The sequence below is a fragment of the Narcine bancroftii genome, chromosome 9, assembly GCF_036971445.1.
Source record: "Narcine bancroftii isolate sNarBan1 chromosome 9, sNarBan1.hap1, whole genome shotgun sequence".
In the NCBI taxonomy this organism is placed as follows: Eukaryota; Metazoa; Chordata; class Chondrichthyes; order Torpediniformes; family Narcinidae; genus Narcine; species Narcine bancroftii.
The window spans coordinates 75664821-75684246 of NC_091477.1; the positions used below are offsets into that span (position 1 = coordinate 75664821).

The following is a 19426-nucleotide window of genomic DNA, read 5'->3' on the forward strand; positions in this document are numbered from 1 at the left end:
CTCGCTAACACCAGATTCTTGAAATAATCTATTCCCAACTCTGTAATGGGAAGAGATTATCAGTTCCTTACAAAATAAAAGATTAAAGTTGCTCAAAGTTTCCTTTAAAAAAAAATGCGATATTCCCACTGGTTCCTTGGAATATCTAGCCTACAAAATTGAAGGAGTATTTGTGATGGTAATGAGAACCTTGAATCTTGGGAGGACACAGAAGGACCACATGAAGGAGTGTCATGTCAGACACCTCTTGTCAGGAATCTCTTCCCTATCTGTGGAACAATCTGTGGTCCCGCATTAGCCTCATCAGTAATCCCTGACCCACTGACCCAGAGTGGATTTTGAGGGGAGGCGAAGAAGATGATGAGACTTACTTTCTGCCACATGTTGACCTCAGGATCATATGAGTAGACTTTTTTTGTGTTGTCTCCAATTAAATAAATCACTCCATCCACTGCTGCACATCGAGGAGATGAGAGGTACTTTGGTATGAAAGGAGATGCAATGACACTCCAGTTATCTGCAGAAGCAAAATTAAACATGCAAAATGTTTAAATACCAGCCACTTTAAGGTCAGAAAAGGAAAATAAATTGTTGCAAGGAAGAGAATTAGAAAGAAGGTGGAGATTGTGATTGTGGGAGCAATGGGAAGTGTCTAAGCCCTGACTATATGGAGGTTAGATCAGGTCATTCCTCATTACAGGTGTGCTGCCATTAATAGAAAGGCATGCTGAAATGAAGAGTACCGTTTATATTTGCCAGAGTCTTCCATATACTCACAATATTGCATGTGAAAGAATTACGAATGATTCCAGTCAGGTATATTTGCAGCTGCTCGAATAATGATGATCAATTCCCACCCTTACGCCCACAAGACTAAGACAACATTAAGGCTTGGCTCATGCAAGTGAGGCAAAGACCACCTCCAGCTGAGAGAAACCAGCCAGCGTCCTTTGGCAATCAATACATGATGGTGGTCATGAGTAACCAGAAACAACTGGACCAGCCACAGAAATACTGTGCTACTTAAAGTAGGCCAGAGGCCATGTACTCTGCGATGAGTGACCGACCTCTTGACCATCTACTAAATAGATTGGGAATCTGTTGATATACTCATAATTTGAGTGTCACAGGTGCTGCACTCATTCAGTCCAAAGCAATAAACAATATCCAAGATATTGTAGACTACCTGAGGATCAGCTCTTCGCCACTTTAAGCATTCACCATTAATCCAGCATGGGCTCACTGTGTACAATGCACAAAATGCATGGCAATTACATGCTTGGATGTTATTATAGATAAGAGTCAAATAATTAAGACTGGCTACCAGAAGAGCAAGGTCAGCCTGTTACCTGATGTCACAAGATACAAGTCCATTTCACACATCACACTCTTGTGAATAAATACAATTTTTGTCTTTAGAAAAAATCCTGGGACATTCCATTCTTAAGCACTATTAAGACCACCAATGAACAAAACCGGGAGAGAACAAAAGGGCTGAGAATGGATTGCAGATCATACAATATAGGATAATATTTACTGGGAAATTAGGTTCATCAAATGCAGTACATACACTTCCGTTTCCTGACAGTTAAACTGGCACTTACCTATGACAGGATTGTAACACTGTAAAGTGAGTACGTTGTACTTGGCTGCACACGAGCCAATCACGTAGAGCTTTCCCCCACAACCTGTAGCTGTGAAGTTAGTGACGTACTTCACTGTGGGACCAATCAGAGTCCAGCTATCAACGTAGGGATCATAGTGTTCCACCTCTACAACATCTAATGTCGTTCCTGCAATTCAGAAAGTGACAGATCTCATTACAGCACAGTTCACATTTGATTTCCTTCTGCTGTATTAGGACATTTTCTATTATCTTAAACACTCCTGCCTTGCATCTCTAGGACAGCAGGGAGTAAGGTGAGAAATGAACCTTTGGAATTTTGTTTTTAATTCTCCTTGCTTGCTGTTTTCTCTACAAATCCTTTTCTTTGCATTTGTTGTAAGGATAACACACATGAACAAAATCCTCGCTGCAGTCAGAAATATTCTGGAGTTCATTGCCAGGAAAAGCAGTTTTCTTGCAGGGATAACTGCTTTATTCATAAGCTTCAGAACTGTCAGAAAGAAAATAGAAAAAAAGATTGTGGCATCCAAATGCAGTAGGAATTGTGGACACCCTGGGTATTAGTTAACAGGGGAATCTTGAAAAGGATTACTTACTGAAAAAAAATTGTGGAAGTTCAATGAAGCAAAGAATGGGTAACACAGTGAGGCAGCTGGTAGAGCCACTGTTTAACGGCATGCATGACCCCAGCTTCATCTTGACTGCAGGTGCTATCTGTGGGAAGTTTGCATGCTCTCCTTGTACCCATGTGGATTTTCACTAGTGCTCTGATTTCCTTCCACATCCCGAAGATTTTGAGTTGGTTGGTCAATTGATGACTGCAAATTGTACCGAGTAAATATGAATAATAGAATCTGAGGGGATGCATCAAGTTTGCAGATGACTCAACAGCAGTTGGCTTCATCAGCTACAATGACGAGTCGCACTACGGAGAAGAGATGGAAAATCTGGTGACATGGTGTGAGAATAAAAACCTGAGTCGCAACACGGACAAGATGAAGGAGATGATGAGGAACGATCACTCTCCACTACACATTAATAACTCAGTAGTGGAGAGAGTAAAGTGCACCAAATTCCTCAGAGACAACTTAACAAGTGATCTATCCTAGACACACAAAATCTCTTCACTTGTCAGGAAGGCACAACAGCGATTGAACCTCCTGAGAAGACTAAAGTGGGCAAGGCTACTGGCCATCTTCATGTCAACCTTCCACAGGAGTGCTATCAAGAGAGTCCTGGTAGGCTGCATCGCAGAATGGTTAGAGAATTGTATCGGAAGTCAATCCAGAGAACTACAAGAGTAGCAGAGAGGATCACTGGGACCTCCCTCATCTCTCCCCCCCCCCCCCCCTACTTCCCATCAATGTGATTTACTGGGATGATTGTCTGAAGAGGGCGAGTAAAATAATGATGGACCTGTACCACCCTGCCCACAGCATTTTACAGCTACTTCCATAGGGAAAAAAATACTGGAGTATCAGAGCCAGTACCACCAGGCTGAAAAATGGCTTCTTCCCATGGGCAATAGAATGCCAAATGACTGAATGAACTGCTTGCTCTAATCATCCGAGATTCTACCATGTATTAAGCAATACATATTTATTTTTATATATGTATATTTGTCCTGCATATGTATTTGCTTGTGTGCATGTCTTACGTCTGGTTGTGTGCCTGCATGTTTTTAACCGAGAAATGAAAAATGCTATTTTGTCAGGTTATACTTGTGTAATCAGATGATAAATAAATTTTATCTTGAACAAGGGGAGAATAATAAAATGGATGATGTAGAATTAATTGAAATGAGTGAGGTGTGGATGATTGGTGTAGACTTGGGCTGAAACATCTGTTTCCATCTATGACTGAATACAAAATAAATGAAAAGATATCAAGAAAATGGAGATCTGGAGTGTATGTCCACAAACTAGGCATGGAATACAAGAGCAAGGAGGTTACAATTGAATATAATGCTTCTCAAGGTCACAACTTGAATACTGCATCCAGCAAAGATGCATTTGAATTGGAGAGATGAAGAGGACGCCAAAGTTGTTTCCTTTACAGTAAAAGAGACAGGTAGGATAATTAATTGGGGTTTATGAAGGCCCTGGATAAATTTAGTTAAAAGTGCCTGATGTTCTTATCAGAGGGTAAAATGAGAGGAGCATCAATTTGAGGTATTAATTGAAGGATTAGAGCAGTGGTTTTCAAACTGCCCCTCAAACTCATATTCCACTTTAAGTAATCCCTATGCCATAGGCGGTGATTAGTAAGGAATTGCTTAAGGTGGCATGTGAGTGGAAAGAAAAAGGTTTGAAAACCACTGTTTTAATCATACCTAATTGACTCCTTATGTGCACAGTTTCATAACTCCAAAGGAAATGAGCCAATGACAATTTTTTTCAAGCAAAATATTTCAGTAACAATTGGGTCTAGAGCAATGGTTCTCAACCTTCCCTTCCCACCTTAAGCAATCCCTTACTAATCACAGGGCATATAGCAAAGGGATTGCTTAAAGTGGACTGTGAGTTTGGGGGGGTGGGGCGGGCACAGTTTGAAAACCACTGGATTAGAGAGATTAAGAGAACATTTTTTTTTAATCTAGAGGGAAGATAAAGTTTGGTTTGATCCCCAAATGTCTTCAGATGCATAATCACCGTCCAAACACTAGGTCCATGAGTCTGATCTGGCTTTTAGTCTGGAGGTCATTTCCTGAAGAGTGAGTAGAGCAAGAAACCATCATCTTATTGACAAAGTACTTGGATGTGTACTGGAAGAGTCATGACAAAGGGCTATTGTAAAAGTACCCAAAGGTGGGATTCATTTGGGTTGCTCTTTTGTAACCAGTTTGGACCATGTGCCCCAGAAGTATCCTACATTGGAGCCACGCCAGTTATTTTGTCCTGTTGGTCAGTCCCTGCTCTTTATATGGACTGGAAAATCATTGTTCTTTTATTTTCCTCTGCTCTTTATTCCTCCGGTGTTCCAAATTGTGTTATTGGCAGATGTCCTTTTTCTCCTATCTGGTAAAGAGGATCTGCACATGATTTGCATTGCTCAATAACACTAACTGAAAACCTCTTACTTTTATGGCCATGCTTAACATATACAGTATCTATAAATCCTCAATGATCTTTCTTTATTCGCAGTTTGAGTAGCCTAGACAGCTGTAGAAACCCATCTCCAGGGCAATATTGGACTCTTAGAATAGGATGTGTTTAAATTAGGATATTAATATTTCCATGCCACAATAATAGTGCAAAAATTATTAGTATCGTTTATGCTGTTGTATAGGATGACGTGTATAAGACAATCCCAGGAATGTTGGTTTTGAGAGATGCCCTTTGAATAAGACAAGCTCTTAAATCTGGCACTTACTGCTAACCAGTGGATGCTGTTAAAAGAAAAAAAAAATCACAATATTTTAACAACAAATAATCCTTTAAAGGTTTAAATTTTATTTGGATATTTAAAAATAAACCATGTGAAACAAGTGGTTTAAAATTAAACCACTGTCAGCTCCTCTAACAGGCTATTGAAAACCTACATCAGTCAGACTGGTGGATGACCCCACAGAAGAGCGCTGATACTTCGCAAATTACTAATGGGGCATGTGCAAGATTGAGTCAGAGCTGGCAGGAAGATGGTGGCGGTGTTGCGACTTTGTCATCAAGGTAAGAATTTTGGTATCTTTGTATAGGATGGCCCCGATTTTAAGGTGAAAATGTTAAGTTTCTGATTGTCTTATCCAACGGCATATACTGGAATATAACAGCATAGCCATAACATCAGTTTCCATCATCAACAATTTTTTGCTTCTCCCAGCTATGTTACCTCCAATGGCGTAGATTTCTCCATTTAGAGAAGCTGTTGTGTGGTTGGTTCTGGGTTTTAGCATTGGAGCAATGGATTTCCAGAGCCCTTCTTTAGAATCAAACTTATAAGCCTGGGTTGTTGACCAAGTATCTGTCTTGCTGCCTCTGGAGCCCCCTGGAATGGCAAAAATAGAACTGTTGGTCAAATGAGATTTGGATAACAAATTTTTAAAACCCTATTTTTATCCTTTAAGTTCAGACAGATATATAAGCTAATATTTGGGAAAAAAAAAACATGTCCAATTTAAAACTAAGAAAACAAATTAGGGTCTTGGTGCAGTTAAATGTCAACATTGAAGGATGGTTATTCAACTTAGGACAAATGGAAATCCAAACTTAGATAGGGTGCTCATAGGGGAGTCTGATTTTATTTGCTCGGTGGAATGGTGAGTGGGGAGAATTTGTACTGTGGAGTGTCTGAAGGAGAGGAAGTAGGTTAGGGCTAGGGGTGGAACTTGAAGGTAGTGCTATTAAAATTTCATTGCTGCAAGAGTGTACAAATAATGTGACTTCATTTCCCAAGCTGCAAAGCATTGTGGCTTGGTAAATTTTATATGAGGGGTACATTGATTTTCTGGAGCCCATCTGTATCAAGAAGGAGGAAGTGCTAAAAATCTTGGAACATATGTGGGAAGATATATTAGGATGAACGTAACGTACAGCATCCCAAAGAGCTGTAAAATAACCTTCCAATTTAACACACCTGTTTTAAACTATTTTGGCATGTGATAATGGTGGAGTTTGGTAAAAATAGATTTATTACCAAAGAATAAATCCACCAAAGTCTCAATCCACTAACTGTGAATAAAATGATTTTTAACATGTATATAAAACTTTTGCAGTTTGAATTAGGACACAGAAATCAGTATCTTAGTGAAGTAAAAGAACTATGTTTATAAGTTTTTAAAATATACCAGTTAATGTCCTTGAATCAAACATAACCAACTTTGTTAAAGGGTGGTAAATGAGTGCAAATCCCAGAAATTCCCAATGCTATTTAATCCATCCCAGGGATGTGGCCAGACTTGTGGGTTCTGTTTACTTCTTGCCCTGTGCTTCTTAAACCAATGCCAAAGATGACAGAAATTTACAGAAACCATAGCTGACAATAATCTGTGGGGGGTTACATTTAATAACCAATATAACTGAGCAGGAACTTCCTAATAAAGTTCATTCATGAGTCAAGCAGCCAATTCAGTCTTAATGTCTCACTATGTAAATGCTTTAAAATTCACAGAACCATGTCATATTTGTTAATGAAAAATAAAGCCATTTGGTCCACCACATTCATTGAGGACTCCCAGAAGAATCCCATCAATTCCCTTCGCCCTCCTACTTCTATTTAATTTTAATTTAGACATACAGCATGGTAACAGGCCCTTTCAGCCCACAAGACTGTGCTGCCCAGTTTACACTTGATTAACCTACAACTCTTAGTATGTTTCAAACGGTGGGAGGAAACTGGAGTCCCTGGGGAAAACCCATGCACACACGGAGAGAACGTACCAACTCCTTACAGACAGCATGGGATTCAAACCCAAGTCCCAATCGCTGGCACTGTAACTGCTAAGCCAACTATGTAATTTATTTTCTCAAACATGCCCATCAACAACCCTCACCCATGCTCAATTCTTCCATCCGGTACCTACACAGTGGTAAATTAACCCCACACCTAGAGTCTATTTCTGTGTGGGAGAAACCTGGACCTCCTGGGCCAAACCCACAATCATAGAGGGAACATGCAAACTCCACACACAGACCATATTCAAACTGGTACTGTGAGACAGTTACATCGCAGACTACACCATTGGACTCCCCCAATTCATAAAGCCTAGGAGGAGTCCAGATTTGATTCATGGTGTCAGGGTAGTAGCAAGTTACAATTGGTCTGAGTATTGGAATTTCACTACAACCATTTAAAATAAAGATATTTTTTGACCAGATTTTGATAAATCATTCCAAAAGAATGGAAGACTTTCATTACTAAGGCATGCACTCTCTGGTTCAGGTTGCGGACTGTTAAGCCTCTGGCAAGGTTTAATCATATGAACTAAATGAACATTCGCTGCCAGAGTTGATATTTTCAGCAGATATTTTAAATCAAGTTCCATTATTTTCAGGTGAAATTTTGTCAAATTCCAACTTACCATTTGGAGCAGCCATTCTCAACATTTATTTTGGCTGTGGCCCCCTTAGGACAATGCTCAAAGTTTATGAGCCCCCTTCCTTGTGAAGCAGTCAAGTTTAGTTAGTTTTTTTATCTATACTTCTCTCCTACCAACTACATATAAGCAAAAAAAAACTTAAATGTGCTCTGGCCTTCAGGAGGGGTCATATGACCCCCGTTAAGAAAGGCTGGTTTTGGAGAAAACTCGACATTCGAGAGCCTTTCAGAGGGTTCATCCAGTGAGCAAAATACTATGTGCAAATAGACTTTTTAGTTCAGTTCTTGCTGTTACTGGCACCCCCTACATCACTTCCATGCATGCTGCTTTTGTTATAAAATCAATTTATTTGCTGTGAAAGTGCCTGGAGTATTCTGAGATGAATGGCAGTGAGCAAAGGCAAGCTCTTTGAGAAGTTTCTTCTGAGTGATTTTAACAACTCACCTGTGATGTAAACATCATTGTTCAATGCTGTGATAGCAAATCCCCATTTGTTGTAATCTGGGAAGTCTGGCAGAAGAGACCACTGCTCTGTAGATGCAAGGGCAACAGATTAGCAGAAACATGATCATCTGCATCAAACAGACTGCTGGAAACTTCATTTCAAATCCCAGAAGCTCCCAGTTTCCTGGAAACTACAAGAAAGGTGGGGAGGTGGGATTGTGCACAAACTATGTATCACTTGGTAACACCTTAAAACAAATACATTGTTCTCTAGAGACCTAGGATTCCAACCTGTCTGCAAGGAACACTCCTACATTAAATAAATGGATATAAAATTGTTTTAAATTTGGGACATGCTATGAACAATATGCATGGTCCTTGAGGAGATATCTTTTTATGCAATAACAAGTAATCCTTGGGATGCATAACTGAAACAGAGGGAGGCAATCGTACCTTTGAAGTGACCTATTCACAGGGCTCTGGGCAAAGTTGGCCCTAACACAATTAAATTTTCAGAACCAGTACTGACAGGGTTCAAATGGTTTGCAAAATGCATCAAATTGGCCATAAATAATTTGAAACAAAACAGGGATAATCCCAGTTTAAATAAAAGGTGGTGCTGCTGAAGCGCTATTAGCAGTTCTAACAGTGGTGTGGACCCGGGAGAGCAGAGAAATAGCACTGCTCCACTGGGTGGCTCTGTGCAGGTTTTAAATGGCCTGTTAAAGGAGTTGATGGTAATTTTTATTTTTAAAAATCTGGCCACCACAATGGTCTGTACCCAAGATGGCAGACTCCGTGCTAGGCAGACTAGGGGAACAGCAGACTGGAGCAGGGCACCAGAAAAGGGGAGAACACCCCCGCTGAGGAGGAGAAACACGGGAGAAGACCCTAGAGAGAAGGTGACCACCAGACCAGTGAGGGGCTCAGTGGCTAAAGGACCACATGGGCTGCGGGCGGTTGGCGACTTGCGGTCAAAGACCCACACAGTCTACGGATTGCTAGAGACTGGCTCATGAGAACTAAGAACTGGGATTCACGAGGGTGCTGAGGGAAAAAGGACTTTGATGGGCCTCGGCATTGAAGGTTTCCTGATCATATTAGTTTGGATGTGCAGCTCTGGTTACTGATAATTTGAAAAGGAGTCTTGCGGGTGCAGAGGCTAACGAAGCAGTGGAAGTGATTCTGCGGACAATTGGTGCCTCTGGAGTAGCTCTCTTTTGCTTCTCATTCTCTTATTGTTCGGGAAACTTGCCAATGCTCACAGCAACTCTGATTGCCTTACAGTGGACGAAGGTTGAAGTATTATTACATGACAATAAAAGGAACCTTGAACCTTGATGAATTGGTGATAAGCTGATAAATTATGAACAGGTGCAATCAAACTGTTACATTAAAAAAAAATTGTGACATATATCACGATAGATAATTGACAGCTCTCCGTCCACAGAGAATTCTGTTCAGCTCATCAAGCTATCACTCACTGGTCCGAATATTATAAAATGCACAATTTCTTGACAAAATCTGATTATCTTCAGAATCTTCATCTGAGTCCTCCAATGCTCGGCCTCCAACGATCACCAGGACCTCCTGAAATTTCTTGAGACTAGGTTCATGTCTTTGCTGAGCTTCAGCCTAAAAATGAGGGATATAGAGCAGAGACAATTTCATCCATTCACGCGTCCATTTAAAAAAAAAAAAATCACTTCTACCATTTCTATTTTGTACTGTTTTAGATTTTGGCTAAAGTTCAATAACGGCCGAGTTCCATTTGCCAAAAGCGTTATTCTCTATCAGAAATCTCCAGGGTACCTGGGTAAACTCAGCAATGAACTCAATGCCATTTAGTATTTCCCTTGTTAGAACCATAAAACACTACAGCATAGAAAACAGCCCATTCGGCCCTTCTAGTCTTCCCCAACCATTATTCCACTAGTCCCATTGACCTGCTCCCATTCCATAACCCTCTAAACCGCTCTCATCCATGTATTATCCAATTTATTCTCAAAACTTAAGATTGAACCCACATTCACTATATCAGATGGCAGCTTATTCCAAGCTCCCACCACTCTGAGTGAAGAATTTTCCCCCAGTGTTCTCCCTATACCTTTCCTCTTTTAGCTTAAAACTATGACCTCGCATATTTATCTCCCCCAATATAAGTGGAAAGTCTACTTGTATTCATTCTATCTATGCCTCTCAATCTTGTAAACCTCTATCAAATCTTCCCTCCTTCTTCTTCGCTCCAAGGAATAAAGTCCTAACCTGTTTCATCTTTCCCTGTAACTCAACTCCTGAAGACCCGGCAACATCCTAATAAATCTTCTCTGCACTCTTTCAATTTTATTGATATCCTTCCTGTAGTTAGGTGACCAGAACTTCACACAATATTCCAAATTTGGCCTCACCAATGTCCTAAACTACTTCAACATAATATCCCAACTCATATACTCAGTACTTTAATTTATAAAGGCTAAAATGACAAAAGCTTTCTTTACAACCCTGTCCACTGGCGACGCCACCTTCGGGAAACAATGTATCTGTATTCCCAGATCTCTTTGCTTCTCAGCACTCCTCAGTGACCTACAATTTACTGTATATGTCCTACCTTGGTTTGCCCTTCCAAAATGTAACACCTCATTCTTGCCTGCATTAAACTCCATCTGCCATTTTTTGGCCCATTCTTCCAGTTGGTCCAGATCCCTCTGCAAGCTTTGAAAATCTTCCTTGCTGTCCACAACACCTCCTATCTTTGTGTCATCAGCAAACTTGTTGATCCAATTTACCACATTATCATTCAGATCACTGATATAGACAACAAACAATGGACCCAATACAGATCCCTGAGACACACCACTAGTAACAGGCCTCCAGTCAAACTATCCACTACCACTCCCATACAGCCAATTTCAAATCCAGTTTACAACCTCTCCATGGATATCTGATGTCTTAACCTTCTGAACCAACGTCCCATGTGGGACCTTGTCAAAGGCTTTAGTAAAGTTCAGGTAGACAACAGCCACAGCCTTTCCTTCATCTATCTTCTTGGTAACCTCCTTGAAAAACTCTACAAGATTCGTTAATCATGACCTACCATGCACAAATCCAAATTTTTTTTTAAATGTTAAAAAAAATTAGACATACAGCATGGCAACAGGTCCTTTAGGCCCATGATGCACAAAGACCCCAATTAACCATCGACCCCAGTACATTTTTGTCCATCAACACTAATCCATAGTGATTGTAACTCATTCTACCACCTTCACTGGCAGTGAATTTCAGATATCAATCACTCTGTGTGAATAGCTTTTCCTCCAAATTCCCTCTTTCTCTCTCACCTTAAACCTATGCCTTCTTGTTTTTGGCACCCCTACCAAAGGAAAATAAATTGTGACCATCAAGCTTATCTATTCTCCTGAAGACTGTATAAACTTCTCTCAGGTCACCTCACAGCCTCCTTTGCTTCAGGGGGAACAAACAGTCCATTTCTCCATGACTAAAATCCTCCATCCAGGGAAAACCCTGGTGGATCTTCTCTTCTGTGTAATCACATCCTTCCTAAAGAGTGTAAAGGTTAAAACCTTGTGGTTTTTGATTTTTGTTAATTTTGTGCCTAATCCCTTTAAGGAAGTATTGTTTATAGTGTTACATTAGTTACTATGATGCCATTTGTCGTAATATCCGAGAGGACGGGGTACTTGTATCTCATTCTTTGAAGAATCATGACAGAAATGTAAGCTTGAGATACTTTTCTTTGAATTCCTCATAATTGTCCTTAATCATCTTAATCTCAGTTTATATAGAGTGGCGACTTGTATATTATGTTTGAGGGTCCCCCATTGTAAATAACGACAGCCGCAATGTCAGTGCAGACTAACTCAATGCTTTACTAATTACGTACTACAAGCATTACTACGAAGCGTTCAGTATAAGTCAGTTCCTCACATCATTGCGTACACGTAATGGTGTCATATCCAATAGTATAGAACACAATTCTCCAAGTGTAGTCTTGCCAGTGCTGTGTAAAGTTGCCACATACATCCCTACATTTATATTCTATGCACCAGTCTATGAAGGTATTATGCCATCTGCCTTCTTCATTACACATATACCTGTGGCCACTTTTAGGGAATCCTGGACTTGAAATCCAAGATCCCTCTGTTCATCCATATTCTTTAGCACCCAGCTATTTACCACACTCTTCCACCATCTGTCTCTGCATACTATGACCAAACTGATTTTGAATTCAATTAGCCTTTTCATCTTTGATCCCATGCATCTTATCTTTCTGGACCAGAATACCATGTGAATCCTTATCAAATACCTTACTAAAGTCCAGATAGACAACATCAACTGCCCTTCCCTTATCAATCTTCTTAGTTACATCCTCAAAAAGTTCAAATTTGTGTGATAGAATTTTCCCTCACACAAAGCCTTATTGACCTTCCCTTTGTTGTTGAACATAAACCCTATCCCTTAGAACTTTCGACGTAGAGTTCATTTGCTTGTAGTTATTTGGCTTATCTTTGTTGCCGGTCTTACATTGAGGACCAGCTTCAGTTATCTGTCAGTGAGCCAGCATTTGACCTCCTTTAAAAAAAACGATGCAAAAATCTCCATCAGTGTCCCTTGCCTCCCGGGATGGATCTCACCTGGACTATGAATTATCAACCCTTATGCATTCCAAGACAACACTTATGCATTCTAACACCTCCATTTTATTAATATTGAAATTTCTAGACTATCATGTTTACCCCTACTCTGCTCCCCCACAAAACTTGCTCTCTTTGGTGAATACAGATGGGAAGTGTTCATTTAGGACTATGCACACATCACCTGGATGCACAGGTAGGTAATCTTTTTGGCCCTGAAGGGGATGCACCTTTCCCTTTCTACCCTCTTGCTCTTGATAGGATTTTCATTAATCTTACTTGCCAAAGATATTTAATGATTTAATGATTTGTAATTTCTTTAAGTTTGCTCCTACACACTAAATATTCTTCAATTCTAGTTGATCCTACCTGTCATATGCTTCCTATTTTTCCCTGATCAAATGTTCAATTTCCTTTGTCATCCAAGTTTCCCCAAACATTCTATCTTTGCCTTTCATGCTTACCAGAATGTGCAGGCCCTGAATTCTGATGGTCTTTTAAAAGACTCTGACTAGTCAGATGTCATCTTACTAACAAGCATCTGCTTCCAATGTACTTACATCATGTTCTCACTTCATCCATTGAAATCAGCTTTCCCTTAATATAGGATCTTAGTTTGAGGATCAACTTTATCCCTTTTAATAACCATCATGAAACTCAAAACTGTGGTCACTGTTGTCAAGGTTTCTCCCAATTACGCTTCCACCATCTGTTGGATTTTATTTCCCAAGTCAAGATCATGTCTTCAAAATCAAATTATTATTAAGATGCCAGTTCTCCCCTTCCCTCAACCAAGCTTCTGGAATTGCAATAATATCACAATTCCAAGAAGTGATCTATACTCTCTTATCTGCTATCTGTGAAGTTCTTGCACTGAGGTAAATGCAGTGGAATGTGTCAGTCTTCCAATTCTCCCATTGGAGTCTGTCCACTTTCCACACTGATTTGGTTTGATTTTTCCTGTATTGTGAGTCTGTCTCCCACCAGCTGCCCTGCTACTCTGTTTCCCAACCCTCTGTCAGATTAACAAGCCTTTCTGAGTATTTTGACAGAGCAAACCATTCCACAAGGACATTGGCCCCTTTCTAGTTTAGGGGCAGGTCTCATCTCCCCAAAAGCAATCACAATAATCCAAGTGTCTAAGCACCTCCTCCTTTCATCAGCACTTTACTCACACACTTATGAGTTCTCTTCTCCTCTTTCTCAAATGAGTATGTGGAACATGGATTAATCCTGAGATTATAATCCTGGATGTCATGCTTTTTAACCTTTTCTTAACTTCCTAAATTCACTTTGCAGGATTTCAACCCTTTCTCTACCAATGTCATGAGCACCAACATGTATTACTGTCTCTGGCCCTTCCCTTTCAGAATTTTTGTAGGTCCTCTGAGACATCCCTTCCCTTAGCACTGAGGGGAATATGTCAGATTAACAACTTCATTCACTTTGAAGCCAACTTTCACCCTGACCTCAAATTCACTTGGTCTATCTCCGGCGACACTCTCCCCTTTCTTGATCCATTTCAGAAGACAAGCTTTCCATGGACATTTGTTATAAATCTACCAACCACCACAATTACACTTCATTAATCCTAGTCCAATGCAAGGATTCTATTCCTTTCTCTCAATTTCTCCATCTCTGACATATCTGTCCCTGAGATGAGGTCTTCCAGTCCAGATCATCTAAAATGTCCTCCTTCATCCAAAAATGTTGCTTCCCCTCAGCTCCTACCTACATTTCCTCCATTTCCTGCTCATCTGCCCTTTCCCCCTGATGCAAAAAAAAAACCCAGGAGTCCCCTTGTTCTTACCTTCCACCCTACCAACCTCCGCATCCAACACATTATCCTTCAGAATTTCTGCAACCTTCAACATGAGCCCATAACCTGACACATCTTCATCTCTCTGCCTTCTGTTGGGTCTGCTCATCCATGATTCCCTCGTCCACTCAACCCTTTGCATTATTTACTCCCTTGCTATCTTTCACTGCAGCAAGTGCCACATATGCACCCACACTTCCTCCCTCACCACCATTCGAGGCCCCAAACAAGTGAAACAACACCACTAATGTATCCACAGGAATCATCTTCTGTATCCTGTGCTTCCGTTGTGGCCTCCTCTACATCAGAGAGACTGGACGCACTCTGGGAGATTGCTTTGTTGACCACCTTTGCTTTGTCTGCCTCAGTGACAGGGATCTCCCAGTGGCCAACCTTTTCAATTCTGCACCCCACTCCCATGCTGACATGTCTGTATATGATATATATATATATATATATATATATATATATATATATATATATATGTATATGCATATCAAACCAAGACCACCAGTAAATTGGAGGAGCAACACCTAATTTTCTATCTGGGCACTCTCCAACCGGATGGCATTAACTTCGACTTCTCCATTTTCTGAAAATTTACTTTCTGTTCTCCTTCCTTTCCCCATTCCTCCGTTTTCTTTCCTCCAGCTCTCCACCTCATTCTCTCTCCATTCACAGAACCATCCCTCCTCCCCCAGTATCCTGATAGAAAAGTGTTGAGCCTCAAGCACTGGCCTCTCCTGAGTTAGCCGACATCAATTGGGCAGTACGTGCAACTTCAAAAATTGTATAAAGCATCTTAGAACGAGGAAGGAGGAAAAAATATCAGCAATTGCGTTTCTATCTCTGCTTAAAGGGTCCTACTGGAAAGTGTGTAGCTATTATATGACCATAAGAGCAGAAACAGGCTATTCAGCCCATTGGGTCTGCCCTGCTGTTTAAACCCTTATCCACCGATTATCTCTGGTCTGTGGGACTGACATCCTCCACATCATTTGTTCAGGTGCCCATCTACATTTTGTCATACCTCGATGAAGGGCTCAAGTCTGAAACATTTGTTTTGTATTTTTAACTTTGCTATATGAAGTACACTGTTTGACCTGCTGAGTTTATCCAGCATTGTGTTTTTAATTTCAATCACAGTGTCTGCAGACTTTCGTGTTTTTCTCAATTCATTCTGGAGTCTCGCTGTTCGCCAGAGAAAGGCCTGTCTGTTCCTCTCACTAGCAAATCTCTCATCCTAGCTCATGCTTTTATATGATTTTACTACACTTTTCAATAATGGCAGAACATCACTTGATATTGCATTTTGTTCAGAACATGAAGTTAATTGAAGAAACAAATTATTGGTCAGAACTTTGTATGTCAGCTGTCTGTTGGAGAATTCTGTACATGTATGGACAACACACAAGAATAAAGGAAAGTGCAATATCAGATGACCAAAAGTTTTATCAGAGAACATTAAGAAAATTTGTAAGAGCAGAGTGAAGTTTGAGGTTCCAAGGCATTCCATTACCTGAAGACAAAGCCACCAACAGCAGATGCAAAGAATTGAAGGATACACGAGAGATCTTGAAGATCCACAGATATGTGGCCCTCTTGACTTATCACTGACATCTGCACACTGATTTCAGAATCCTTCCAGTGACTGGAATTCCAATATTGGCATAACTCTGGTTTATCCAGTGTTTCTGACAATCTTCTGCTGAACTCTTAATAAAATCACTAGCCTGACTGAGTTACAAATGCTGGTGAGAAAGTTAGGATTCCCTCCTGAATATTTGAGCTGTTTCATCTTTATTTTTTCCCCACATTTTTCAAGTGAAAATGTTCTACAATAAATTCCTAAAATGAAAGAAAACAACATCCATCATTGTGAAAGCTCCTACGACATATGCTGGTGAAGTTGGAAATGTAATCGAGTATCCGTTTCTGTTCCACCAGGCCTGATAGAAAAGTGTTGAGCCTCAAGCACTGGCCTCTCCTGAGTTAGCCGACATCAATTGGGCAGTACGTGCAACTTCAAAATTTGTATAAAGTATCTTAGAACGAGGAAGGAGGCAAAAATATCAGCAATTGTGTTTCTATCTCTGCTCAAGAGGTCCTACTGGAAAGTGTGTAGCTATTATATGACCATAAGAGCAGAAACAGGCTATTCAGCCCATCAGGTCTTCCCTGCTATTTAATCATGAGCTGATCATTTTGTTTTCCTCTCAACTCCACTGCCCGGCCTTCTCCCCATAACGTTTGATGCTCTGACTAATTAAGAACCTATCAATTTCTGCTTTAAATACACCCAATGGCTTGGCCTCCACAATGGCCTGTGGCAACAAATTCCACAGATTTACCACCCTCTGGCTAAAGAGATTCCAACACATCTCAGTTCTGAGCAGATGCCCTGCAATTCTGAATTCTGCCCTCTTGTCCCAGACTCTCCCTTTCTGCATCTGCTCTGTCTATGCATTTTAACATTTGATAGATTTGAGAGGGAGAAGGGAACAGCAGGTTTTGAAGTTAGGTGGTAAGAAATGACCATGAACATGTCTTTATTATTTGAAACATATGTCCTGTTCCTATGCTTTAAATAATATGGAAATTAGTTGGAAATGGAATTGGATTTTTAACATTCTTACGATGCTGATTTTTAGACTTTCCCAATGTTAGGATAAAATATCTACCCAATTTGTCCAATAACCTGAGCCTGACATTCTGGATACTTGTACAGTTACAGGAGTTCTCCCTCACATGAAGCAAGGAAAACAGCATTAAAGAGGCTACAAGGTCTTTCATGGAGAATTTCAGCACAGTATAGGCCCTTTGGCCCATAATGCTCTGCTGACCTTTATAAATCTCCTCAAAAAAATGGAACCTTCCCTACCCCATAAGTCTCTATTTTTCTTTCATCCATGTTCCTGTCTTTTAAATGACCCTATTGTACCAGCCTCCACCACACCCTCTGGCAACACATTCCAGGCACCCACTATTCTCTGGGTAAAAGTCTACCCCCTTACATTTCCCCAAAACTTTCCTCCCCTTACTTTGAACAGATGTCCTCTGGTGCTTGTTTCTATCACCCCAGGAAAAAGGTGCTGGCTGTCCACCCTATTTAAGCCTCTCAATCTTGTAGACCTCTATGAAGTCATCGCTCATCCTTCTTCACTTCAAAGAAAAGCCCTTGCTCGGCAAACCTTGCCTCATAAGACATGTTCTCCACTCCAGGCAACATCCTGGTAAATCTCCTCTGCGCCCTCTCCATAGCTTCCAAATCCTTCCTGTAGTGAGGTGACCAGAAACTGAACAAAATATTCCAAGTGTGGTCTAACCAGAGTTTTATACAGCTACCACATCACCTGCTGAACTCAATCCCCAGACTAAGGAAGTCCATCTTACCACAAGCCTTCTTAATTACCCTAGCAACCTGCGCAGCATCCTTGAGAGATCTATGGATTTGGACCCCAAGATCTCCCTTGCCTCCTCCGCCTCCAGGCACTTGTTGCTTCCTGTATCCTTAAGCACCCCCACCTTCACTCTTGACTTATGCATAGAACACCTTAGGGTTTTTCTTAATCCTACTTGCCAAGGCCTTCTTGTGCCTCCTTCTGGATCTCCAAAGTCCTATTTTAAGTTCCTTCCTGGCTACCACATAATTCTCATCAGCCCTTTCTGTCTTTTGCTTCCTACATCTTCTGTCTGCTTCCTTCTTCCTCTTAACTAGCTGCCTCACCTGTTTGTCATCCACAGTTCCCTTATCCTACCATCAATTCCCTGTTTCAGTGGGGCATCAGTGGGACAAACCTTTCCAGAACATCCTCCACATTACTTCTGTGCTTTTTCACAAGAACATCAGATCCCAATTTACTCTCCCAAGTTTCTGCCCTTCCCTGCTTAATCACTTTACCATTTTATCAGCTCTTATTGTATGCTCAAGGTCAGGGAGTTGTGGTCACTTTTACTGAAATTATCCCCCACTGAGAGGTCTGTCACCTGACCAAGTTTATTACAGAGTACTAGATCCAGTATGACCTCTCCTCGAGTCAGCTGGTCCATGAAGTGTGACTAAGGAATCCTTAGAAACCCCTGACAAATTCTGCCTCATTTATCCCCCTTGCAATAGGAGGTGCTAGTCAATATTTGGGAGGTTGAAGTCTCCCATACCAACAGCCCTGTTATTTCTGCACCATTCCACAATCTGCCCTTCTATCTGCTCCTCAGTGTCCTGTGGGTTATTTGAGGGCCTATAGACTACTCTTAATACAGTGAAAGAACACACAAATGCTGGAGAAACTCAACAGGTCAAATAGTGCCTTCATGTAGCAAAGGTAATGATACATCACCAACGTTTTGGGCTTGAGCCCTTCATCAAGGTGTGGGGGAAAACATGAGAGATGTCTGAACAAAAGGGGGAAGGTGGGTGGGAGATGATGGGTTCCTAGCTTCTTTCTCTCTAGACTCTTCCCCCCTCCCTTTCCTGCAGTCCTTCTACCTCCCCCACCTATCATCTCCTACTTTCACCAATCCCTCCCCCCCTTCTGTTCAGACATCTCTCATGTTCCCCACACCTTGATGAAGGGCTCAAGCCTGAAATGTTGGTGATGTATCTTTACCTTTGCTACATAAAGGCACTGTTTGATCTGCTGTTTTTTTCACTTAACCATAGTGTCAACAGAATCCTGTGTTTTACTCCGAATACTGTGATCGCAGCATTCCTGTTTGTGACTTCCATTCATGTTGACTCAATAGACAATCCATTGGTCCTCCCTTTCTGAGGCTAAGAGACTATCTCTGATCAGTAATGCTATTCCACCCCCCCTCCTCCATCTTTTACCTCCCTTCCAATCCATTTTGAA

General features: G+C 40.9%; 1 protein-coding gene across 2 annotated transcripts in view; it reads right to left on the reverse strand.

The window, feature by feature from the left end:
* klhl30 (kelch-like family member 30) overlaps positions 1–19426 on the reverse strand; it is a 54104-nt gene that overhangs the window by 21870 nt on the left and 12808 nt on the right. For both annotated transcript variants that reach the window (XM_069896538.1, XM_069896537.1), the window contains 5 exons: positions 9590–9740; positions 8106–8192; positions 5456–5611; positions 1605–1793; positions 372–517 (listed from right to left, as the gene is read on the reverse strand). In XM_069896538.1, the coding sequence (XP_069752639.1) occupies positions 372–517; positions 1605–1793; positions 5456–5611; positions 8106–8192; positions 9590–9740 (729 nt within the window). The remainder of the gene's footprint in view (positions 1–371; positions 518–1604; positions 1794–5455; positions 5612–8105; positions 8193–9589; positions 9741–19426) is intronic.